At 39.2% G+C, this 20,896-nt stretch overlaps 1 protein-coding gene across 4 annotated transcripts in view; it reads left to right on the forward strand.

Annotated features, from left to right (window-relative positions):
• The first annotated feature begins 297 nt into the window (after window positions 1-297).
• Window positions 298-20,896, forward strand: part of LOC139416903 (tumor necrosis factor receptor superfamily member 14-like) — a 41,816-nt gene continuing 21,217 nt past the window's right edge. Inside the window, exons 1-10 of one of the 4 annotated variants that reach the window (XM_071166074.1) lie at window positions 298-3,054; window positions 4,950-5,069; window positions 5,332-5,431; window positions 5,701-5,829; window positions 5,952-6,107; window positions 6,267-6,354; window positions 6,469-6,647; window positions 6,817-6,836; window positions 7,075-7,117; window positions 7,336-9,218. In XM_071166074.1, coding sequence (XP_071022175.1) covers window positions 5,040-5,069; window positions 5,332-5,431; window positions 5,701-5,829; window positions 5,952-6,107; window positions 6,267-6,354; window positions 6,469-6,647; window positions 6,817-6,836; window positions 7,075-7,117; window positions 7,336-7,361 — 771 coding nt within the window. In that variant the 5' untranslated portion in view covers window positions 298-3,054; window positions 4,950-5,039 and the 3' untranslated portion in view covers window positions 7,362-9,218. Of the gene's footprint in view, window positions 3,055-4,941; window positions 5,070-5,331; window positions 5,432-5,550; window positions 5,590-5,700; window positions 5,830-5,951; window positions 6,108-6,266; window positions 6,355-6,468; window positions 6,648-6,816; window positions 6,837-7,074; window positions 7,217-7,335; window positions 9,219-20,896 lie in introns of those variants that run through there. The other 3 variants (XM_071166076.1, XM_071166073.1, XM_071166075.1) reach the window with 3 other exon arrangements.

The following is a 20,896-nucleotide window of genomic DNA, read 5'->3' on the forward strand; positions in this document are numbered from 1 at the left end:
AAATTTCACAGAATCCAAAAAGTTTAAGTGACCTAAAGAGATTCATCTTCAATTGTGTCAAAGGCTTTACAGAAGTCCAGAAATGAGACAAATGCATCTGAGTCCATTGCATCTTAATAATCTATTAGGTCCAAGACTAAACAAATGTTAGTTTGATGGCCCTTCATAAATCCTGTTCGAGTCTCATTTATAATGGTATCTATTCCTTTAATATTAAAAAAAAAAAACAGAGCAATCAATTAGTAATATTTAATAAAGTAATTGGTCTCCAATTATCAATGAGAGAAGGGTCTTTATCAGGCTTCGGGATCCGTGAAATAAGGCCCTGTTTCATAGTGGAGACCATTTCCCCCTTTTTAATGCAATCTTAAAACATGTTAAAAATAGGGTCTTCTAGTAACTCAAACTGTCTACAGAATTCAACTGACAGGTCATCCGGGCCAGGTGATTTCCCTTTTTTCATTGACACAGGTGAATCGCAAACTGAGTGGAAATCATCCTCAATTACAGGGACATTAATTCTGAATGTGGCAGATGTAGCTTTCCCAACCATCTTCCAGAAATTGTGAGTTGTAAAGGTTTCATAAAAATAATTTACAAATGTTTTTGTAATGGGATCTTTGCATAAAACATTAATTTTGAGTGCAGTTAGATTTTTTTGTAGTTTCTCTTTTCAAGTGCAAAAAAAGTCACTAGTGTTTCTTTCCCACTCTTCAATCCATTTTGCTCTTGACTTTACAAAGGCACCCTTTGCCAGGTCCGTGTAAAGCTGTTCTAATTCTAGTTGTAAAAACTTAAATACAGACTCTCCAACTTGAGTTTTCTAAAGAAAGGTAATCTGTCAAGCTTGCTCATCAACTCCTTTTCTCTAAGGTTCTTTAAGTGCATCAGCTCTTTGGCACGTTTAATGGCAACAACTCTGATTTTATATTTGAAAAATTGCCAAATACTTTCATGACCCAAGACTTTACTTGCAAAACAATTTGTTTCCAATGAGAGTAGGATCTTTAAGTGTGTTTAATCTCCAATATCCTCCAGTACCTTTTAGATTTTTTTTAGTAGCTTGCAAATTCAGGGAAATTAAGTGATCAGAAAAGGGAGTCAACTGATGATCTACATCTATAACAAAATGGGAGAAATTAGGAATAATCTATTCTAGATTTACGTGACATAGTTTGGTTGGTCCAGGTATAACCCTTTGTATCCGGATTGAAATAATGCCAGGCATCAACAGAGATCCTTGCATAATGTAGTGATGATATTGCTATTTTGAAGGCTTTGACTCGTTCTAGGAGGAAAACGATCAACAGATGCATCAGGTGTTTAATTAAAATCCCTTGAAATAATTAGAAACGCCTCTGAGTATTTGTGTAAATCCTGTACTTTTCTGGTAAATTGGGTAAAAAGGGTCTTATTAGGAGCATGTGAGTTATGTCCATATACATTACAGATGATGAAAATAACATTGTCAAGTTTAACAGTTACTATGACCCATCTCCCATCCTGTGAAGATGTGGATTCTAGAATGTCACCTTTAAACTTGTGAATGTGTCAGTGTCAAAACACCAGAATGATTTGATCCATGACTGAAATAGACCATATCTCCCCATTGTGATTACAAAAATTTCAAATCACTTTCACCCGAAATGAGTTTCCTGCGTTTACAATATAAAAATAAGGCTTTCCTTTTTTGTAAGATCTCTCAAACCCCTAGCATTCAGACTAAGGATATTGAGTGAGTTGAAAACTACCTCCTGCATTTAAAAAAAGAACAAATTAGATAAAAGAAGTGGTAATGTGAACAATAAAACAGTGAACCTTGAGAGGGATTACTCCGACGGAAAATTACGCACAGCTGAGGTAGCGGTGGTTAACAGCAAAAATGTTAATTTCCTTTATTTTTGGGCAAGTGTTCATAGGTTAACTTAGTTCATGCAGTACATTTACTCATGGCAGTACTCACAGTTCCAGTTCGGTTAATGTCAACAGAGTTACCCAGTAATCATTATTTTTTCGATAAACGCGTGTGGGCCCTTGAACCCAGCCTTCTTTTCCTCTTGTCGTGCCTTGCCTTCTGTATAAGCGGCCACACTTTCTCCCTGGCAGCCTGATCCTGCGGTATCAGAGCCTCTTTGATGCGGAGCTTCTTCTCGTCCAGAAACGTGTTCCCCTTGGTCATTTTCCAGATTATGTCCCTGTAATGGCGCATAGTTAAGCGCAAAATGATATTGCGAGGTGGTCCATCATATCTTCGTTTCCCAAGTCGATCACGTCTCTTAGCTTGTCTTTGATGCACGGAGTCACCTTTCCCAGGATATTAATGATTGCTTCCCTAATATTCCTCTACCTCTTTTACACCTTGGATTTTCAGATTCCACCTGCGAAAGTAGCTTTGAAGTTCAGCTACATTCTCACAGGTCATTATTTGGGGGTTGCAGTTTCTAAAACTCATTCTCTAGGAACGTTATATTTTCCTCGTTTTCGCTCACAATTTTGTGAAGCTGACTGACAGTTTTTGACAACTGATCGATCTTCTTTGATGTATCTTCGGTGGCCCGCTCTGATGGACTCACTGAAGAACGTGGCGTCTTGTTTAGTGGACAGGGACTGGATTGCAGAGAAAAGTTAAGACATGGAAATGTCTTACTTTTTTCACCGGTGGATTTTTAATTGGAGTCTGAGGTAAAAAAAGGTCGCAGGACTTTCATCCTGGTCTGTTTTGTTCTTTCTCTTGCTTGAGCTCGCAGCATCTTGTGTATCCATGCTGCTTTGGTTCTCGTCGTGGCCAGCTAGCATGTCTGCCGTCTTCTGTGAGGCTTGGATATTCCGTTTATTATTGTCTTTCTGTCGTGTTCTTCCAATTCAACTTGACAAAAACGAAATCTAAACTTATCCTATGCCGCTAAAACAAGTTGTAGTTAGTTTCTTTCAACAGTGATAGCCAATGAAAGACTGTTAAAACCACTTAACCCTCAATGTTGCTTTGACAAGCGAGAGAACACGCCCTCAGCGACGCCATCTTAGACATCCTGAGGAATCTACTTCGAGACTGCGGTAATATAAATATGACGTATTTACGTAGAAATAACCTACTTTACATGTTCCGCGTTGTAGCATAACTTTAAGAATATTATATTTTCATATTGATGAATGATTGTGTCATTTTACTACAACGAATAGGCAGGCCTACGCTATGCTGTTTTCTCGCTTTCGTTTTCAACATACTGTTGGTTCTACCTCTGCATCTCCCGTAACTCTCTTCTGATTTTAAAAGTGCGCTGCTAAAACTCACTCGAATTGTCACAGTTCTTGAAATATTAAACGCTATGGCCTTGTCATTATTCATGAATGCTTTCTTGTTTGATTGCAACTGAATAAACCGACAAAATAATATAAGGAACACAACATCACATGATTGCCAGTCAGCAGCCCAGACAGACTTTGCTCTGCTGTGGTGGTAGAATGCTTGCGAAACACACGAAACAGACCTGGGGGTTCATTTATAAACCGTGTGTATGTAAAAACAACTGACCCCAAAACATGCACACTTTCACTGCGGCACATAGAATAGTTGTTGCTCTAAAAGCCAGTATGTATTCCATATACAGTGAGTTTATTTGTGGTGAATAATGGGTGGAGTTAAAGGCCATCAACACTGTATTTATTTAAGCAGGGAGTCATGCTGAGACCATGGTCTGTTTTGCAGATGAGCCCTGCATGAACATCAATCAACAACAATTACACTAAACATATCTATATACACAAATTACACAATAAATGAAAAGCAAACACAAAAATCTACCTGATGATGATTTCAGCAACCATATTCATTAACTGTCAAGTATTGACCCATCAGTGCAGATGAAAGGGGTGGAGAGAATAGATCCTCAAAACAACATTTTATAAATAATTGACTAGGAAATAGATGCCTATGTCCTTTTAAAATGCAAAGATTAACTAAATAGATTCTCTCTTCTAACTAATGGTAAAGGATTGCATTTTGTTATTAACCTTATTGTTATGAATAAACCTGTCCATCATATTCCCCCCCATTTGCACACAATACTAGTCTACTTGCCTATTTTCAATGCTATACTTCACCAACTAGAAACTTTGCATAGGCATGGTCTAAAGTTTGTGGGAAGGTGAGCACATTTTCATGTCAAGTTCAGATTTTATAAATTACAATTTTTGTTTTAAAACTGTCACGCAGGTTTTATGGTCCATTTTGTACATATGAACGGTTTATAAATACCGGTTTTGAAAAATTCCGCATTAGTTGGACATTTTCTCAATCTAAAAGGCACAACCTAGATTGGAGCCAATGCCTTAAGTAGTTGAACATGTTATTACTTCAACCTCGTGAAAGTGACAAATTCACACGTTTTCATTTTCGTCAAAAACAATTCTATATCGAAGGAGGGAGGGCCTTTGAGTTGATATTTTGCACATGCGCAGTTCAGCTCTACGAGCGTTACACCCGATGACGTGTTTCTACGCATGAGTTTGGCAAGCCAATGTAGCCATGACATCGCCTACAATTGTGATCGAGGATTTCTATTGGTGAATCAGTTTGTCTGTCTTCATACTGTGCTGTCTTTGGTAAAATTGACTTTACTCAATGTACAAGGCTACTTCACCACAAGATGGCAGCATTCTCTAATAATAATTTGCCATTTTCTGTTTCACACTTCTCAGATGAGCTTATTACAAACTTTTTTCTGTGATTTAATTCGGCAAGATCATCATTTACAAAAATAAAGGTAATTTTTTATTATGATTCAGTAAACTTTTAGTCACCACCATCAATGTGAATAACTCAGGGGTGGCCAGCCAACGTACATTACTATATTATATGTAATAACTGTGCAGTGTATGCAATATTTAAGCAGAATATAAGAGCTATTCTTACTATGCAGTGCATGTACTAAAATACATTAAGTCAACAGGTCTGTTCATCTCAATACTTCAAAACTCCTAAACACGTCACAAATCTGGTACGTGGGTCTTTCCAGTGAGTTGGGGAAGAATGAGGAACCATGGCACAGTTTGAAAGCCTGATATGGACTGTAAGAGAAACATTTCTGACTTGCACATTTTGTGGCTTTGAGTCTTTTTACTAGCCTTGTACGCCGTGAAACAGAATGTAAACTCATGAAATCAGGATGGTTTGTACGAGGCTCTTTTCACGCAACAGAAATTCCTGGCACCAAACAGTGTGCTCAATTCACAGTACGACACCACATTTACAAAAGCCAGTTTAAAAAATAGTTCTATATAATTACATATTTGAATAGTGAGTGAATAGTGTATTTCTTTCTCTATTTCCAGGTACCTATTATATTGGTGCTTGAAAGCATTGGATCCTGTATTGCATGTGGTAGAGCTGAGTACAGAATAAGGGATGAATGTTGTCCCATGTGTTGGCCAGGTAAGGACCGTCTCTATACATCATATGAATCACCAGACGTCAATACATCATCAACACTAACATATAACTTTTCTACTTCTAAACATTGATCACAGTTTCACATAATGATCCAGCCATCTATAAAATAGGTGATAGAGATTGCAGAATGTGTAGGCCTGGTAAGGACCTTGTGTATTTTTATGAGGGGTTAATAATAATAATAACAACAATAATAATTATGATAATAATAATACCAAAACGGCATTATTTTCTGTTTATCTTTTCAACAGGACATCGTGTACATAGTCATTGTACTAAATCTAAACATACACCTTCCTGTATGCCCTGTATTGACTCCACCTTCCTTGATGAGCCCAGTGGTAAAACAACATGCAACAACTGTAACACATGTGATCCAGGTGAAAATTCTGTGTTCTGGGCATAAACACTGAGCTACTTTACTATATCAGCTGTTGTTTTAATGAAATACAACAGACTTTACATTGGGTTTCAGATACCAAGTGACATGTTTTCTCTCTAGGTTTGGGTTTGATGGTAAAGCAGCCATGTACACCTTCATCAGACACTGTCTGTGGGACACTGGAGGGGTTCTACTGTCTAGACCCAACTAAGGATGGTTGTAGAGCAGCCCAGAGACACAGCAGCTGTAAACCTGGTCAATACATCAGTCACACAGGTTGGTCTTCTGTCTCATCATAATACTAATTGTGTTGTTTTAATTCAATTGAGTCAATTTGTTAACTTCAGTGTGAATCATCATTACAGTAAATGGAATTAAATAAATGGGGGGGGGCAAATGAATTTTTCATTAATATTTCAACATGTATTTCTGCAGGAACAACATCTACAGATACTGTGTGTGCTGTCTGCCCTGGTAAAACTTATTCAGATGGATCATTAACATCTTGTCAACCACATACAGAGTAAGTGTGGACATTTATTAGTTAGTTCAAAAGGTTATTCCCCTGAAGATATAAATACATTAATATACTCAAATAGAAACTTTAAAAAACATACCTCTGTTTTGTCTTTAACAGATGTGAATTCTTGGAAATTAAACCAGGAACTCCTTTTTCGGATTCAGAATGTGGAGTATCCTCACTTCCCACAGCTGGAATCATAGCTGGTGTTCTGATAGGTGTTCCATTTTTTCTGACCATAGCTGGTGTTTGTTTATTTATGAGAAGAGAAATGGTGAGAACAAGACACAACTTAGGTAAGATGACTGGAATTGTATTTAACATTCATTGTTTTCATTGCCTGTGATATTCAGTTTACTTTGTGAATGCTACATGTTCTACTTCTCAGATTGTAGATTACTGTTTGTTAACGTCATGGTTACATGGTATGTTTATTACAATAGTGAACATCTGTCTTTTTTATAGGCCATCAAATACCTACACAGGTATGTTTGGAAATCTATGAATATCTTTCATCACATTGTACTACTTTGTGCTTTCTTCTGTGAAACTTGAATTTATTGGGCCAGTTTCCCAGACAGAGATTACACCTAGTTTTGGAATAAAAAGCACTTTAAAATGGAAAATCTTCATTGAATGTGCTTCTTAGTCCAGGACTGAGAGTAATCTCTGACCGGGAAACTAGCCCAATGTGTTTTACTAATTACTGTTTCTATCTGATAGGCATCCCCAGATCAGGAAATACCAATGCTGCCTGGGGGAAATGGTAAGGCACACCTTCAAGGTTTTCTAAATATGTGTACAGAATAGTTTGAGTTAAAATAATTTCAAACATATTCATAAGTAAATGTATATGGTATATAACTTCATCAATGCTAAGACCAATGATATGATACAATAATATAGGACAAGCTATTGTACTACAAAACATTGTCCAGGATGTAAATGAATTACTGATGAATTACAAATGACTTCTCTCCCCAGATTCGAGCCCCCGTCACAGCCAGTGACTCTGCATTCTGTAATCTGTGTTCCACTGGCTGGCTGGTCCAGCCATCTATAGTGTATCTTAACACTACATGTTAAATGTGGTATTGTAGAATCTGGTTGATTTAAAAACAGGATTCTACAGCACATTCAATTGTAGTGTAAAGAAATGAAACAACGTCCAGTAATTAGAATGACTTCTAGACACTTGTTGGGAGAGGACCACTGTCTTTGTATCACATGGGGATGTTTGAAACTTACTCATCAGCCTGAACTGTCCCCACTTGGGTCACTGAATAGCTAGCTTTTCATGTGGGCACCACTGGTAAGATGCTTCGGAAGGGTGGTCACATATCAGCTTCTGCCTACAGCCTGTTCTAAAATGGAAAGGACCATGTGATGAGTATAAATTAGCTTCACCTTGCAAGGTAACAGCTTCAGTAGCTGAGAACCCTCAGCTCTGCCCAGGGGGAAGTCAAATGTGTGTATAACTTCAGGACCACAACATCTATGTCAGCCCAGACTATGGAACTCCAAATGGGACTTGATAATATCTTGAGACACAGATTACTGGATACTGGTGCAGGATGCAGCGTTCACTTGGAGAAGATTCCCCAGAAATTAAAGAACATCAAACATGGTTAAATGGATAACTTTACACTACAAGAAAATGAAGATCAGGCTCATAGAAGTAGACGAGGACATCAACAAACAGATACAACTTTACTATAGACTGTATGGATCACAGAAGGGTGAAAAGACAATATTTCAGGAACTATCCTGAACGGCTTCCACTCCATCTCTCATTAAAATTCAGGATAATTATTGTTGAAGAGTGCAGGTCCACTCAGTCCCCTGTGGTGTCCCCCACCCGGTTCATCCTCTGCCTACTTCCACTCGGCCATGTAGTCAGGTGACTTGGGGTCCACTTCAACAGTTTTGCAGACGACATCCATGTTTTCATCAAAAACGGACCCAAATCCCTCAAAGTACAGGCTTGGTTAATTAAAGTTCAACATTCAAAAACATGTAACAAGCTGTCCTTCAGGGGGCAGTCTGGTGGTGTTTAGCTCCAGGAAAAGAGGACACAGCCTGGATGATCTTCAATCTCAGCCTCTTATGCTGGAAGACATTACATAAACTCTTTATGAATCCTTCATTAAGTATGCCTTACTATTAATGCCTTGCATGATTGTTATAGAAATGTTTGTGGTCATATGCACATCCTTTAAAACTTACAGTACCAGTCAAAAGTTGACACACCTAGTCATGTTTTTTTCTTTATTTTGACTATTTTTGTACATTGTAGAATAATAGTGAAGACATCGAAACTTTGAAATGACACATATGGAATCATGTGTTAACCAAATTTAATTGTATTTTAGAATCTTCAAAGTAGCGACCCTTTGCCAGCTTTGTAAACTCTTGGCATTCTCTCAACCAGCTTCACCTGGAATGTGTTTCCAACAGTCTTGTTGGCTGCATTTCCTTCACTCTGCGGTCCAACTCATCTCAAACCAACTCAATTGGGTTCAGGTCAGGTGATTGTGTAGGCCAGGTCATCTGATGCAGCACTTCATCACTCTCCTTGGTCGAATAGCCCTTACACAGCCTGGAGGTGTGTTGGATCATTGTCCTGTAGAAAAACAAATGATAGTCCCACTAAGCGTATTTCTGTGGTAGCCATACTGGTTAAGTGTACCTTGAATTCTAAATAAACCACACGTGGGAACCACACATGCAGAGATCATCCGCTCACCTAGACACGGAGGTTGGAACAAAACATTTCAGATTTGGTCTCATCCGACCAAAAGACTGATTTCCACCGGTCTAATGTTCATTGCTCGTGTTTCTTGGCCCAAAGAAGTCTCTTCTTATTAGTGTTTTTTTTGCAGTAATTTGACCATGAAGACCTCATTCACATAGTCTCCTCTGAACAATTGATATGAAGATGTGTCCGTTTAACTATGTGAAGCATTTATTTGGGCTGCAATTTCTGAGGCTGGTAACTCTAATGCACTTATCCTCTGCAGCAGAGGTAACTCTGGGTCTTCCTTTCCTGTGTCGGACCTCATGAGAGCTAGTTTCATCATAGCGCTGAAAGTTTCTTCTAGTGCAGTCGAGAAAACCATTCTGAATGTTCCGTATGGACTGTTGTTTTTCTTTGCTTATTTGAGCTGTATTTACCTTGCCGTTCTTTACCAAATAGGGCTGTCTTCTGTATACCACCCATACCTTGTCACAACAACTGATTGGCTCAAACGCATTAAGAAGGAAATAAATTCCACAAATTACCTTTTAACAAGGCACACTCCAGGTGACTACCTCAGGAAGCTGGTTGAGATAATGCCAAGAGTGTGCAAAGCTGTCATCAAGGCAAAGTGTGCCTACTTTGAAGAATCTCAAATATAAACTATATTTGGATTGGTTTAACACTTTTTTTGGTTACTACGTGATTCCATATGTGTTAATTCATAGTTTGTACAATAATAGTGAAGACATCCAATGTAGAAAATAGTAAATATAAAGAAAAACCCATGAATGAGTAGGTGTGTCCAAACTTTGGACTGGCACTGTAGGTGCTGGCCTATTAAAGTCTAGATAAAAAAGGATTGAACTGTTGTCATTAAAGGTGGTATTAATTAAGGAGCATATACAGTGTCCAGGCCTTTCTGTTATTTTTATAACTACTTCATTGGTGACCACATTGGTTACTAGATCATTGCTTACGGTGACAGCATGATAAGGATGACTATGAATAAGGAGTGAGGACAGTCATACCCTGGTCTGTACTCCAGATGACTATGAATGAGGAGAGCGATCAGTCATAATGTATTTTGGTGAAATTAAGAACTTTGCAAGGCTTCTCTCTAAGAACCACAAAAACCTGACTCAAGCAGAAAGAGGTGTAACCATGTAATGTAGGGTTTGGAACACTTCTGTTCTGTGGTTAGAAAGAGAGTGTTTTTTCAAGTTTCACTTCAACTTCGTCTTATTGTAACAGTCACAAACACAGCAAGTTTCCAACCACACACAGTAGATATGCTGTATTCTATTCTAGTGTACATTATAAAGACACACAAGTATTTAGTTTTCCTAACCATGAGCCAGGCTTTCTAACGTTGTCTCCTTAAGAGGAAGTGTCAAGTGTAAACAAAGTTATCTGATTAAGTAACAGGGAAGGTGTGTCCCAACCTGCCTCAGGGTGTCATTCTTCTCCTCCAGCATCACCATGAGTTCCTCATTGGTTTTCCCATCACATAACCAGGTGAACTGAAAGTAAAGGTAAGTCATAGAGAAGCCACATTAAATTCTTGAGGTGTCCTTGATTTAGCTTGTGTGGAACCCATAGTCTCACACGTAGCCTAATATGCAAATATACCCACTCAAAGCATGTTCATACCTTCCTGGACATGGCCTGTAGCTGAACCAACCTGTTCTTCACCATCTTCCTGGACATGGGCTGTAGCTGCACCAACCTGTCCTTCACTACCTTCCTGGACATGGCCTGTAGCTGAACCAACCTGTCCTTTACTATCTTCCTGGACATGGCCTGTAGCTGGTCCAACTGGTTCTTCTGCTGTCTCAACTCATCCTGCTGGCCTTTAGCAGTGATCAGCTCTCCCTCTCTCCTTTATGGACAGAGTTCTACACAAGGAACTCACTGTACCTGCAGAGTACAAATGCAGTATTGATGGGAATAATATCTATCTACCTATCCAATCCTCTCATATCTCTGCAAGTACATAAATGGACAGGGGTCAATTTGGGATTAGGGTCTCAACCAACCAGTTTAGGGTTCTAAACCTGTTTAATAAATGCAAATACAGTAGTGGTTAGGATAATATAAGTGTCAGCTGTAGTTCACAGGTTTGTTCACACCTATCCAAACCTTTCAGTTCTCAGAGTAAATAAGAGTAAGGGCTAGGGATCAATTTGGGATTGAGGGCTCATCCACCCACAGATAAAATTAAGGCTACTTGATACAGTACATGTTTATATACACTACCGTTCAAAAGTTTGGGGTCACTTAGAAATGTCCTTGTTTTTGAAAGAAAAGCACATTTTTTGTCCATTAAAATTACATAAAATTGATCCGAGTGTAGACGTTGTTAATGTTGTAGATCACTATTGTAGCTGGAATAGAATATCTACATAGGTGTACAGAGGCCAATTATCAGCAACCATCACTCCTGTGTTCCAATGGCACGTTGTGTTATCTAATCCAAGTTTATCATTTTAAAAGGCTAATTGATCATTAGAAAACCCTTTTGCAATTATGTTAGCACAGCTGAAAACTGTCGTTCTGATTAAAGAAGCAATAAAACTGGCCTTTAGACTAGTTGAGTATCTGGAGCATCAGCATTTATAGGTTCGATTACAGGCTCAAAATGGCCAGAAACAAATAACTTTCTTCTGAAACTCATCAGTCTATTCTCGTTCTGAGAAATGAAGACTATTCCATGTGAGAAATTGCCAAGAAACTGAAGATCTCGTACAACGCTGGGTACTACTCTCTTCACAGAACAGAGCAAAGTGTATCTAACCAGATTAGAAAGAGGAGTGGGAGGCCCCGGTGCACAACTGAGCAAGAGGACAAGTACATTAGAGTGTCTAGTTTGAGAAACAGACGCCTCACAAGTCATTAACAATGTCTACACTGTATTGCCGATCAATGTGGTGTTGCTTTAAATGGACAAAAAAAGTGCTTTTCTTTCAAAAACAAGGACATTTCTAGTGTGTACGTGCAAAGTTCATACAAACCAGAGGAGATCACATGATTCTTCCTGGCCTCTAACTCCTGGATCAGTGGTTTGTTGGTTCTCTCCATTTCTCTCATCTGTTCAGTAAGTGATACTCTGTTGTCTTCCTCCTCACTGTCCACAGCATTCTCTGTAACTCTGAAGAGCTGTGTTTCTGGCCATGTTCCAAGACAGACAAGGCTACCATGCACTATTAGATCAGTTTTAGGTCTTATACCAGACTATAACATTTCATGCAGCCTTCATATACATTTCAAACATTAACAAATTATTAATTCCTAACTCTGACCATGTTAACTAAGGGTTAACCTCATGCTGTATGGTTTGGTGTTCTGTCTCTGAGTGAGTTGCTTCTCTGTCCAGCAGGGCTAGGAACTCTCCTCGTTCAGGACCCCACCCATGGCTGGCCTCTCTCAGCTTGTGGAGGTCCTCTTCTAGCCTGGCTATCTGCTGGCTCTTCTCCTGCACTTCCTTCTCCACCTCCCTCTGATTCCTGACCTCCTCTGACAGACGCACTATCAACTCCACCTTCAATACAAAGAAACACAGGGTGAAACACAGGGAGAAGTTTTTCCTCATGTCTTCTATCATTCGTCCTCTTCCAGACAACTTTTCAAAACGTCATAAGGAGGAGAAGAATGTTAATTGTATGTAGAAATCATTTTTGTCACTTCAACTTGTCTAGTTGTTAATTTGTTCTCTTATTTAATTAGAATTTAATTCATGCCAATTTTAGTGTACATTTTACAGCAGGCTATCTTTCAATCCATTTTAGACTGAGTGGAAGAGAATTGCATGAGGATTTCGTTCAAGGCCTTCAAAACAAAGAAACAAACAGAAACATATGCGAGATGACCAAAGTCAGTACAATTTTGGATTTAATTTATGTTTCATTTTAATTCTAGATGTGTGTTGTGCTCTGTTGGTTCTGGTATCCGTTTTAGTTTGAACGTTCTAATTCTAGATCTGTTGGTTCTTTTTTGTTTATATTCCTTTAGTTTAAATGTTAGTCAACCTTGAGGGTTCAAATGCAGATGGATAGATGACACTATTATAGTTAGATCACTTTTATACTGTAGTTAGTCAGGGATAGATGACACTGTTATAGTTACAGTACTTTTATACTGTAGTTAGTGTCAGGGATAGATGACACTGTTATAGTTACAGTACTTTTATACTGTAGTTACTGTCAGGGATAGAAGGATAGATGACACTGTTATAGTTACAGTACTTTTATACAGTAGTTAGTGTCAGGGATAGAAGGATAGATGACACTGTTATAGTTACAGTACTTTTATACTGTAGTTAGTGTCAGGGATATATGGATAGATGACACTGTTATAGTTACAGTACTTTTATACTGTAGTTAGTGTCAGGGATAGATGACACTGTTATAGTTACAGTACTTTTATACTGTAGTTAGTGTCAGGCATAGAAGGATAGATGACACTGTTATAGTTACAGTACTTTTATACTGTAGTTAGTGTCAGGGATAGATGACACTGTTATAGTTACAGTACTTTTATACTGTAGTTAGTGTCAGGGATAGATGACACTGTTATAGTTACAGTACTTTTATACTGTAGTTAGTGTCAGGCATAGAAGGATAGATGACACTGTTATAGTTACAGTACTTTTATACTGTAGTTAGTGTCAGGGATAGATGGATAGATGACACTGTTATAGTTATGGTACTTTTATACTGTAGTTAGTCAGGGATAGATGACACTGTTATAGTTACAGTACTTTTATACTGTAGTTAGTGTCAGTGATAGATGGATAGATGACACTGTTATAGTTATGGTACTTTTATTTTTAACTAGGCAAGTCATTAAGAACAAATTCTTGTTTACAATGATGGCCTACCCCGGCCAAACCCTAACCCGGACGACGCTGGGCCAATTGTGTGACGCCCTATGGCACTCCCAATCACAGTCGGTTGTGATACAGCCTGGAATCAAACCAGGGTCTGTAATGACGCCTCTATAGCACTGAGATGCAGTGCCTTAGACCACTGCGCAAGTCAGAGCCCAAAATATATACTGTATTTATACTGTGGTTATACAACTTTTATTCTGTGGTTAAGGTCAGGGACAGAGGGATAGATGGCACTGTTAAAGTTATAGCACTGCTGTGGTAATCAGTGTCTACAGGGAGATATTCAGACTGGCCCACACCAATCTGTGTAAAATGATGAACCTTCTCATGTAGTAGGGTCATGTACCATGGTACCTTCCCCCCTGTGTCCTCAGCCATGGTGGTAGTGGTGAAGTTAGACTTGTTCTGATGTCTCTCTCTTGCTCCTCCGGGGTCCAAGCAGGCTAATCCTAACATTTCCTTTTGTGGAGCCGTTCGTTTACCTGCAGACTTCAGTTACATGCAAGAAACATTCATTAACTTTCACTTCATTCATTTAAAGTATAGATTTATTTTTTAATAAATGTTTATTTGGATTCCTAAGTGGATTCCTAAGCGTGATTAAATGAAAAATGTAAATCACCGTTAATGAACTGGATTCAAAGTGGAGTTCCCACCAGACCAGGAAGGTTGAGTTTGACAGTCAGATGCTGCTACAGACCGTTTCAACATTATAGAACATGTCTGGGTACCTGGTTTTCCTGGGAGAATGGAGGGGTCCATAAGTTCTTTCCAAGAGCAGATGTATAGTAGAAAGTCTGTTGGTTCCTTGAGTATACAGCATATTGCACTTTCCCTGTAAATCTGTAGCTATAATGAATTATAATGTGTCGTTTCTGTGTTTTCATGTTTGTTTGTACCGTCTTAAGCACATGACCAAATTAATTTCCCCCTAGTGGGATAATAAAGTTGATCTGAATCTGAATGTTGCGTCTTGGCTGCACTCATGGCTGTGTTTGGCCTACCTGGTGACTCGCCTGCTCCTCTCATCGTCGTTTACCTTGGAGGGATATACTGCAGTTGGAAACCACCTTCAGGAAATGTTTACTAAATGTATCTTTAGAATGTCAAGAAAGTTAATGTAGCATATTGTTGTAGAAAGCAGTGATAGACGTCACCTATCTTAATAATAATTTAGATGTTAGGCGACCAGAACATTTGAAAATTTTGTTTACATTTTATTTTAAATGTTGTTTAAATTTTACCAAGATCAGTGGAACCTATATGCATGTATTTTGGAGCTGTAGGGAGATTGCCAGATTCTGGCAATCTGTACATACTGCTGCACAGAAAATACTAGATGTACAGTTTGATATGACCCCGTGTATCTATCTTCTTAATGCCCAGCAGGACTTTGTTCTTGATCCTGACAGAGAAAATTTGCTTATGACTATTACATACTTTGCTAAGAAATGTATTCTTCTATTGTGGGCCTCTAATACCCCTCCTACATTTAAAATGTGGATTGACCAGATTGTTGACTTTCTTCCTCTTGAAAAGCTCACTTATGACCTCCACAAGAGACAGCCCAAGTTTGATAGACTCTGGTCTCCACTATTCAACTATATTTCAAACTGGACAGAGTGAACGGGGTGACTAGGGAAATGCGCAGATACATGTTGTGTAAGGTACTGTAAAACCTAAAAACAAATTATTGGCCCGTCGTCTCAGCGAATGCTTGAAATAGCTGATAAGAACCTTGATAGTGCTGCTGCAAGTGTTATATATGTTTTTTTTTGTTTTTTTTTGTGTGTGTTTTTATTTTAATTTCATTTTTGAGTACGTGTGCGTAGGTGTGTGTGTATGTACGTACGTATATATATATATACCAAGGAAAATATATAGATTAAGAAAAATAAATGCTTTTATTTGACTTTATCATTCATTTTAATTGTATTTTTATTTTTTCAAAAGTATTATTATTTTTTTATTTTTTATTTTTTTAAAGCCTGTCACATCTGTGAATGTGGAATGTGTTTTGTTGGTTGATTGAAAAACAAGAAAACTTAATAAAACTTAATTGAAAACATTTTTTTTTTACCAAGATCATATATCCCATATATGGTTATTACATAGACGGTTTAAACGTTACATCTCAAAGAATAGGGTTTTTCTATGAGACTGCCATCATAGAGATGACATCATAGAGATGACATCACAGAGATGCCATCACAGAGATGCTATCATAGAGATGAAACACGTTCTATCGCCATGGCTGGTGATGTCATAAAGTGGTTGTTACATAGAATAGAATGAATTGCCAGGGTTAGAGGTTCCAAGCCTGTTATATATTCATTATATGTAGATCCTATTAAATTATGTCAATCTAAACAATGGCATTTGAGGGTCAAATTCAGAAATAATGAGAATGGGGTTAATAATTTGGTACACTGTTTAGATTGAGCACATCTACGAAATCTATACTTTGTCATGACGATATAAAATGGATTGTAACGGAAATGCTGGGAGTGGAGAAGCAGGTGCAGGGGGGGGGGGGGGGTGAAGTTCAGGTCTTTCTCATGATGGTGCGCATAACGATTGTGCCAGGTGTGGTTGTCAGAGGCAGTGAAACCGGCGATGTTGAACGCTGGAGAGGGAAAGCAGGAGTAGACGTGACACGGATGTGTTCCAGACAAATATGGCCGTACCATCCATATATTGCAGGGGTTCTTAAACTTTTTCAGCCTGGGACCCAAAAGAGAAATTCTGTGTTTTCCTGGGACCCAAGCTTATGAAAATATGCAACTATGCACGGATATTGGTACATTTAACAGGTATCAAAAAGAGTGATACATACAGCACTCAGACCAGCAGGTATCTGTGAGAAATGACATACCAGCTGCAGCAGAATGATTCAGTAGGATGGGCATTTGATTTCTATAGGAGGGCCCGTTGTAATGTGTGGCCTTCAGAGTGCATCCCAGTAGTCAAGCCTGCTTGCATGGATGAGTATCAGCCTGTGAGAGAAATGGCCACACCTTCCTCAGGTGGTAAAAAAAACTATTTTGGTCACATTCCTAATGTGTGAATGGTAATTGAGTTCAGAAGCTACAATAACACCTAGGTTTTTTATCTTTATTCCCCAATAATTAAAATGTGCTTCCAGATTCTCTCTCTGTGCTTTGGCTCCAACAATAAGTACCTCGGTCTTGTCTTGGATTTAGCTGGAGGGAGTTGTGAGCCATCCAAATATTTAAATCACTAATACACTCTAATCAATGTATCCATGGAACTAAAATCCTCTGGTGACACAAATGTAAAGTTGTGTATCGTCTGCGTAGCAGTGAAAATCAATGCTGTGCTTTCCAATTACGCTGCCAAGGGGTAATAATAGTGAAGGCATCAAAACAATGAAATGACACATATGGAATCATGTAGTAAGAAAAAAAAGTGTTGAACAAATCAAAATGTATTTTATGTTTGATTATTCAGCTTCGCACACTCTTGGCATTATCGACGTCCACAGGTGGGGGTTGTGCTTACAGCCCAACACCGTGCAGGACGTTTGGCATTTGCCAGAGAACACCAAGATTGGCAAATTCACCACTGGCGCCCTGTGCTCTTCACAGATGAACGCCGGTTCACACTGAGCACATGTGACAGACATGACAGTCTGGAGACGCCGTGGAGAACGTTCTGCTGTCTGCAACATCCTCCAGCACCGGTTTGGCGGTGGGTCAGTCATGGTGTGGGGTGGCATTTTTTTGGGGGCCCGCACAGCCCTCCATGTGCTCGCCAGAGGTAGCCTGACTGCCATTAGGTACCGAGATGAGATCCTCAGACCCCTTGTTAGACCATATGTTGGTGCGGTTGGCCCTGGGTTCCTCCTAATGCAAGACAATGCTAGACCTCATGTGGCTGGAGTGTGTCAGCAGTTCCTGCAAGAGGAAGGCATTGATGCTATGGACTGGCCCGCCCGTTCCCCAGACCTGAATCTAATTGAGCACATCTGGGACATCATGTCTCGCTCCATCCACCAACACCACGTTGCACCACAGACTGTCCAGGACTTGGCGGATGCTTTAGTCCAGGTCTGGGAGGAGATCCCTCAGGAGACCATCCGCCACCTCATCAGGAGCATGCCCAGGTGTTGTAGGGAGGTCATACAGGCACGTGGAGGCCACACACACTACTGAGCCTAATTTTGACTTGTTTTAAGGACATTACATCAAAGTTGGATCAGCCTGTAGTGTGGTTTTCCACTTTAATTTTGAGTGTGACTCCAAATCCAGACCTCCATGGGTTGATACATTTGATTTCCATTGATCATTTGTGTGATTTTGTTGTCAGCACATTCAACTATGTAAAGAAACAAGTATTTAATAAGAATATTTCATTCATTCAGATCTAGGATGTTTTATTTTAGTGTTCCCTTTATTTTTTTGAGCAGTGTATAAACATCAGGGGACCAAGCAGCCGTCATACCGCTCAGGAAGGAGACACATTCTGTGAAAAGCACAAATCAATCTCAGAACAGCAAAGGACCTTGTGAAGCTGCTGGAGGAAACGGGTACAAAAGTACAGTGCCTTGCGAAAGTATTTTGCCCCCTTGAACTTTGCGACTTTTTGCCACATTTCAGGCTTCAAACATAAAGATATAAAACTGTATTTTTTTGCGAAGAATCAACAACAAGTGGGACACAATCATGAAGTGGAACGACATTTATTGGATATTTCAAACTTTTTTAACAAATCAAAAACTGAAAAATTGGGCGTGCAACATTATTCAGCCCCTCTTACTTTCAGTGCAGCAAACTCTCTCCAGAAGTTCAGTGAGGATCTCTGAATGATCCAATGTTGACCTAAATGACTAATGATGATAAATACAATCCACCTGTGTGTAATCAAGTCTCCGTATAAATGCACCTGCACTGTGATAGTCTCAGAGGTCCGTTAAAAGCGCAGAGAGCATCATGAAGAACAAGGAACACACCAGGCAGGTCCGAGATACTGTTGTGAAGAAGTTTAAAGCCGGATTTGGATACAAAAAGATTTCCCAAGCTTTTAACATCCCAAGGAGCACTGTGCAAGCGATAATATTGAAATGGAAGGAGTATCAGACCACTGCAAATCTACCAAGACCTGGCCGTCCCTCTAAACTTTCAGCTCATACAAGGAGAAGACTGATCAGAGATGCAGCCAAGAGGCCCATGATCACTCTGGATGAACTGCAGAGATCTACAGCTGAGGTGGGAGACTCTGTCCATAGGACAACAATCAGTCGTATATTGCACAAATCTGGCCTTTATGGAAGAGTGGCAAGAAGAAAGCCATTTCTTAAAGATATCCATAAAAAGTGTTGTTTAAAGTTTGCCACAAGCCACATGGGAGACACACCAAACATGTGGAAGAAGGTGCTCTGGTCAGATGAAACCAAAATTGAACTTTTTGGCAACAATGCAAAACGTTATGTTTGGCGTAAAAGCAACACAGCTCATCACCCTGAACACACCATCCCCACTGTCAAACATGGTGGTGGCAGCATCATGGTTTGGGCCTGCTTTTCTTCAGCAGGGACAGGGAAGATGGTTAAAATTGATGGGAAGATGGATGGAGCCAAATACAGGACCATTCTGGAAGAAAACCTGATGGAGTCTGCAAAAGACCTGAGACTGGGACGGAGATTTGTCTTCCAACAAGACAATGATCCAAAACATAAAGCAAAATCTACAATGGAATGGTTCAAAAATAAACATATCCAGGTGTTAGAATGGCCAAGTCAAAGTCCAGACCTGAATCCAATCGAGAATCTGTGGAAAGAACTGAAAACTGCTGTTCACAAATGCTCTCCATCCAACCTCACTGAGCTCGAGCTGTTTTGCAAGGAGGAATGGGAAAAAATGTCAGTCTCTCGATGTGCAAAACTGATAGAGACATACCCCAAGCGACTTACAGCTGTAATCGCAGCAAAAGGTGGCGCTACAAAGTATTAACTTAAGGGGGCTGAACAATTTTGCACGCCCAATTTTTCAGTTTTTGATTTGTTAAAAAGGTTTGAAATATCCAATAAATGTCATTCCACTTCATGATTGTGTCACACTTGTTGTTGATTCTTCACAAAAAAAAATAGTTTTATATCTTTGTTTGAAGCCTGAAATGTGGCAAAAGGTCGCAAAGTTCAAGGGGGCCGAATACTTTCGCAAGGCTCTGTATATATCCACAGTAAAACGAGTCCTATATCGACATAACCTGAAAGGCCGCTCAGCAAGGAAGAAGCCACTGCTCCAAAACCGCCATAAAAAATCCAGACGACAGTTTGCAACTGTACATCGGGACAAAGCTCGTACTTTTTGGAGAAATGTCTTCTGGTTTGATAAAACAAAGAACTGTTTGGCCATAATGATCATCGTTATGTTTGGAGGAAAAAGGGGGAGGCTTGCAAGTCGAAGCATCATGTTGTGGGGGTGCTTTGCTGCAGGAGGGACTGGTGCACTTCACAAAATAGATTTTTACTAGGATTAAATGTCAGGAATTGTGAAATTTAGTTTAAATGTATTTGGCTATGGTGTATGCAATCTTCTGACTTCCAACTGTATATAGGCTTAAGTGGCAGTCTGTAAAGCCATGTTCACATTGGCAGTTTGAAGTGACTTATACAATTTTGGGGGGGTAATTTCCAATTAGAATCTTATGTTTCTTGCAGTCTTAACATCCAAAAAACACATGGTATCAGATATTTCAAGCCACATTTCAAACCACCTTTGTAGCATCCAATTTCCATGGCATTTTGGAATGTTTTATCAACTGATGCTGGATTGCCATGGTAATGTAGAGCGTTAATTAAAATAATGCTAACTGATGTGACTCATGCAATGGAATTTATTTGTTTGCAAAATGGCTGCCATTCCACCCATTATTCCATCATTGACATGAATGGA

The sequence above is a fragment of the Oncorhynchus clarkii genome, chromosome 9 (genome assembly GCF_045791955.1).
Source record: "Oncorhynchus clarkii lewisi isolate Uvic-CL-2024 chromosome 9, UVic_Ocla_1.0, whole genome shotgun sequence".
Classification (NCBI taxonomy): Eukaryota; Metazoa; Chordata; class Actinopteri; order Salmoniformes; family Salmonidae; genus Oncorhynchus; species Oncorhynchus clarkii.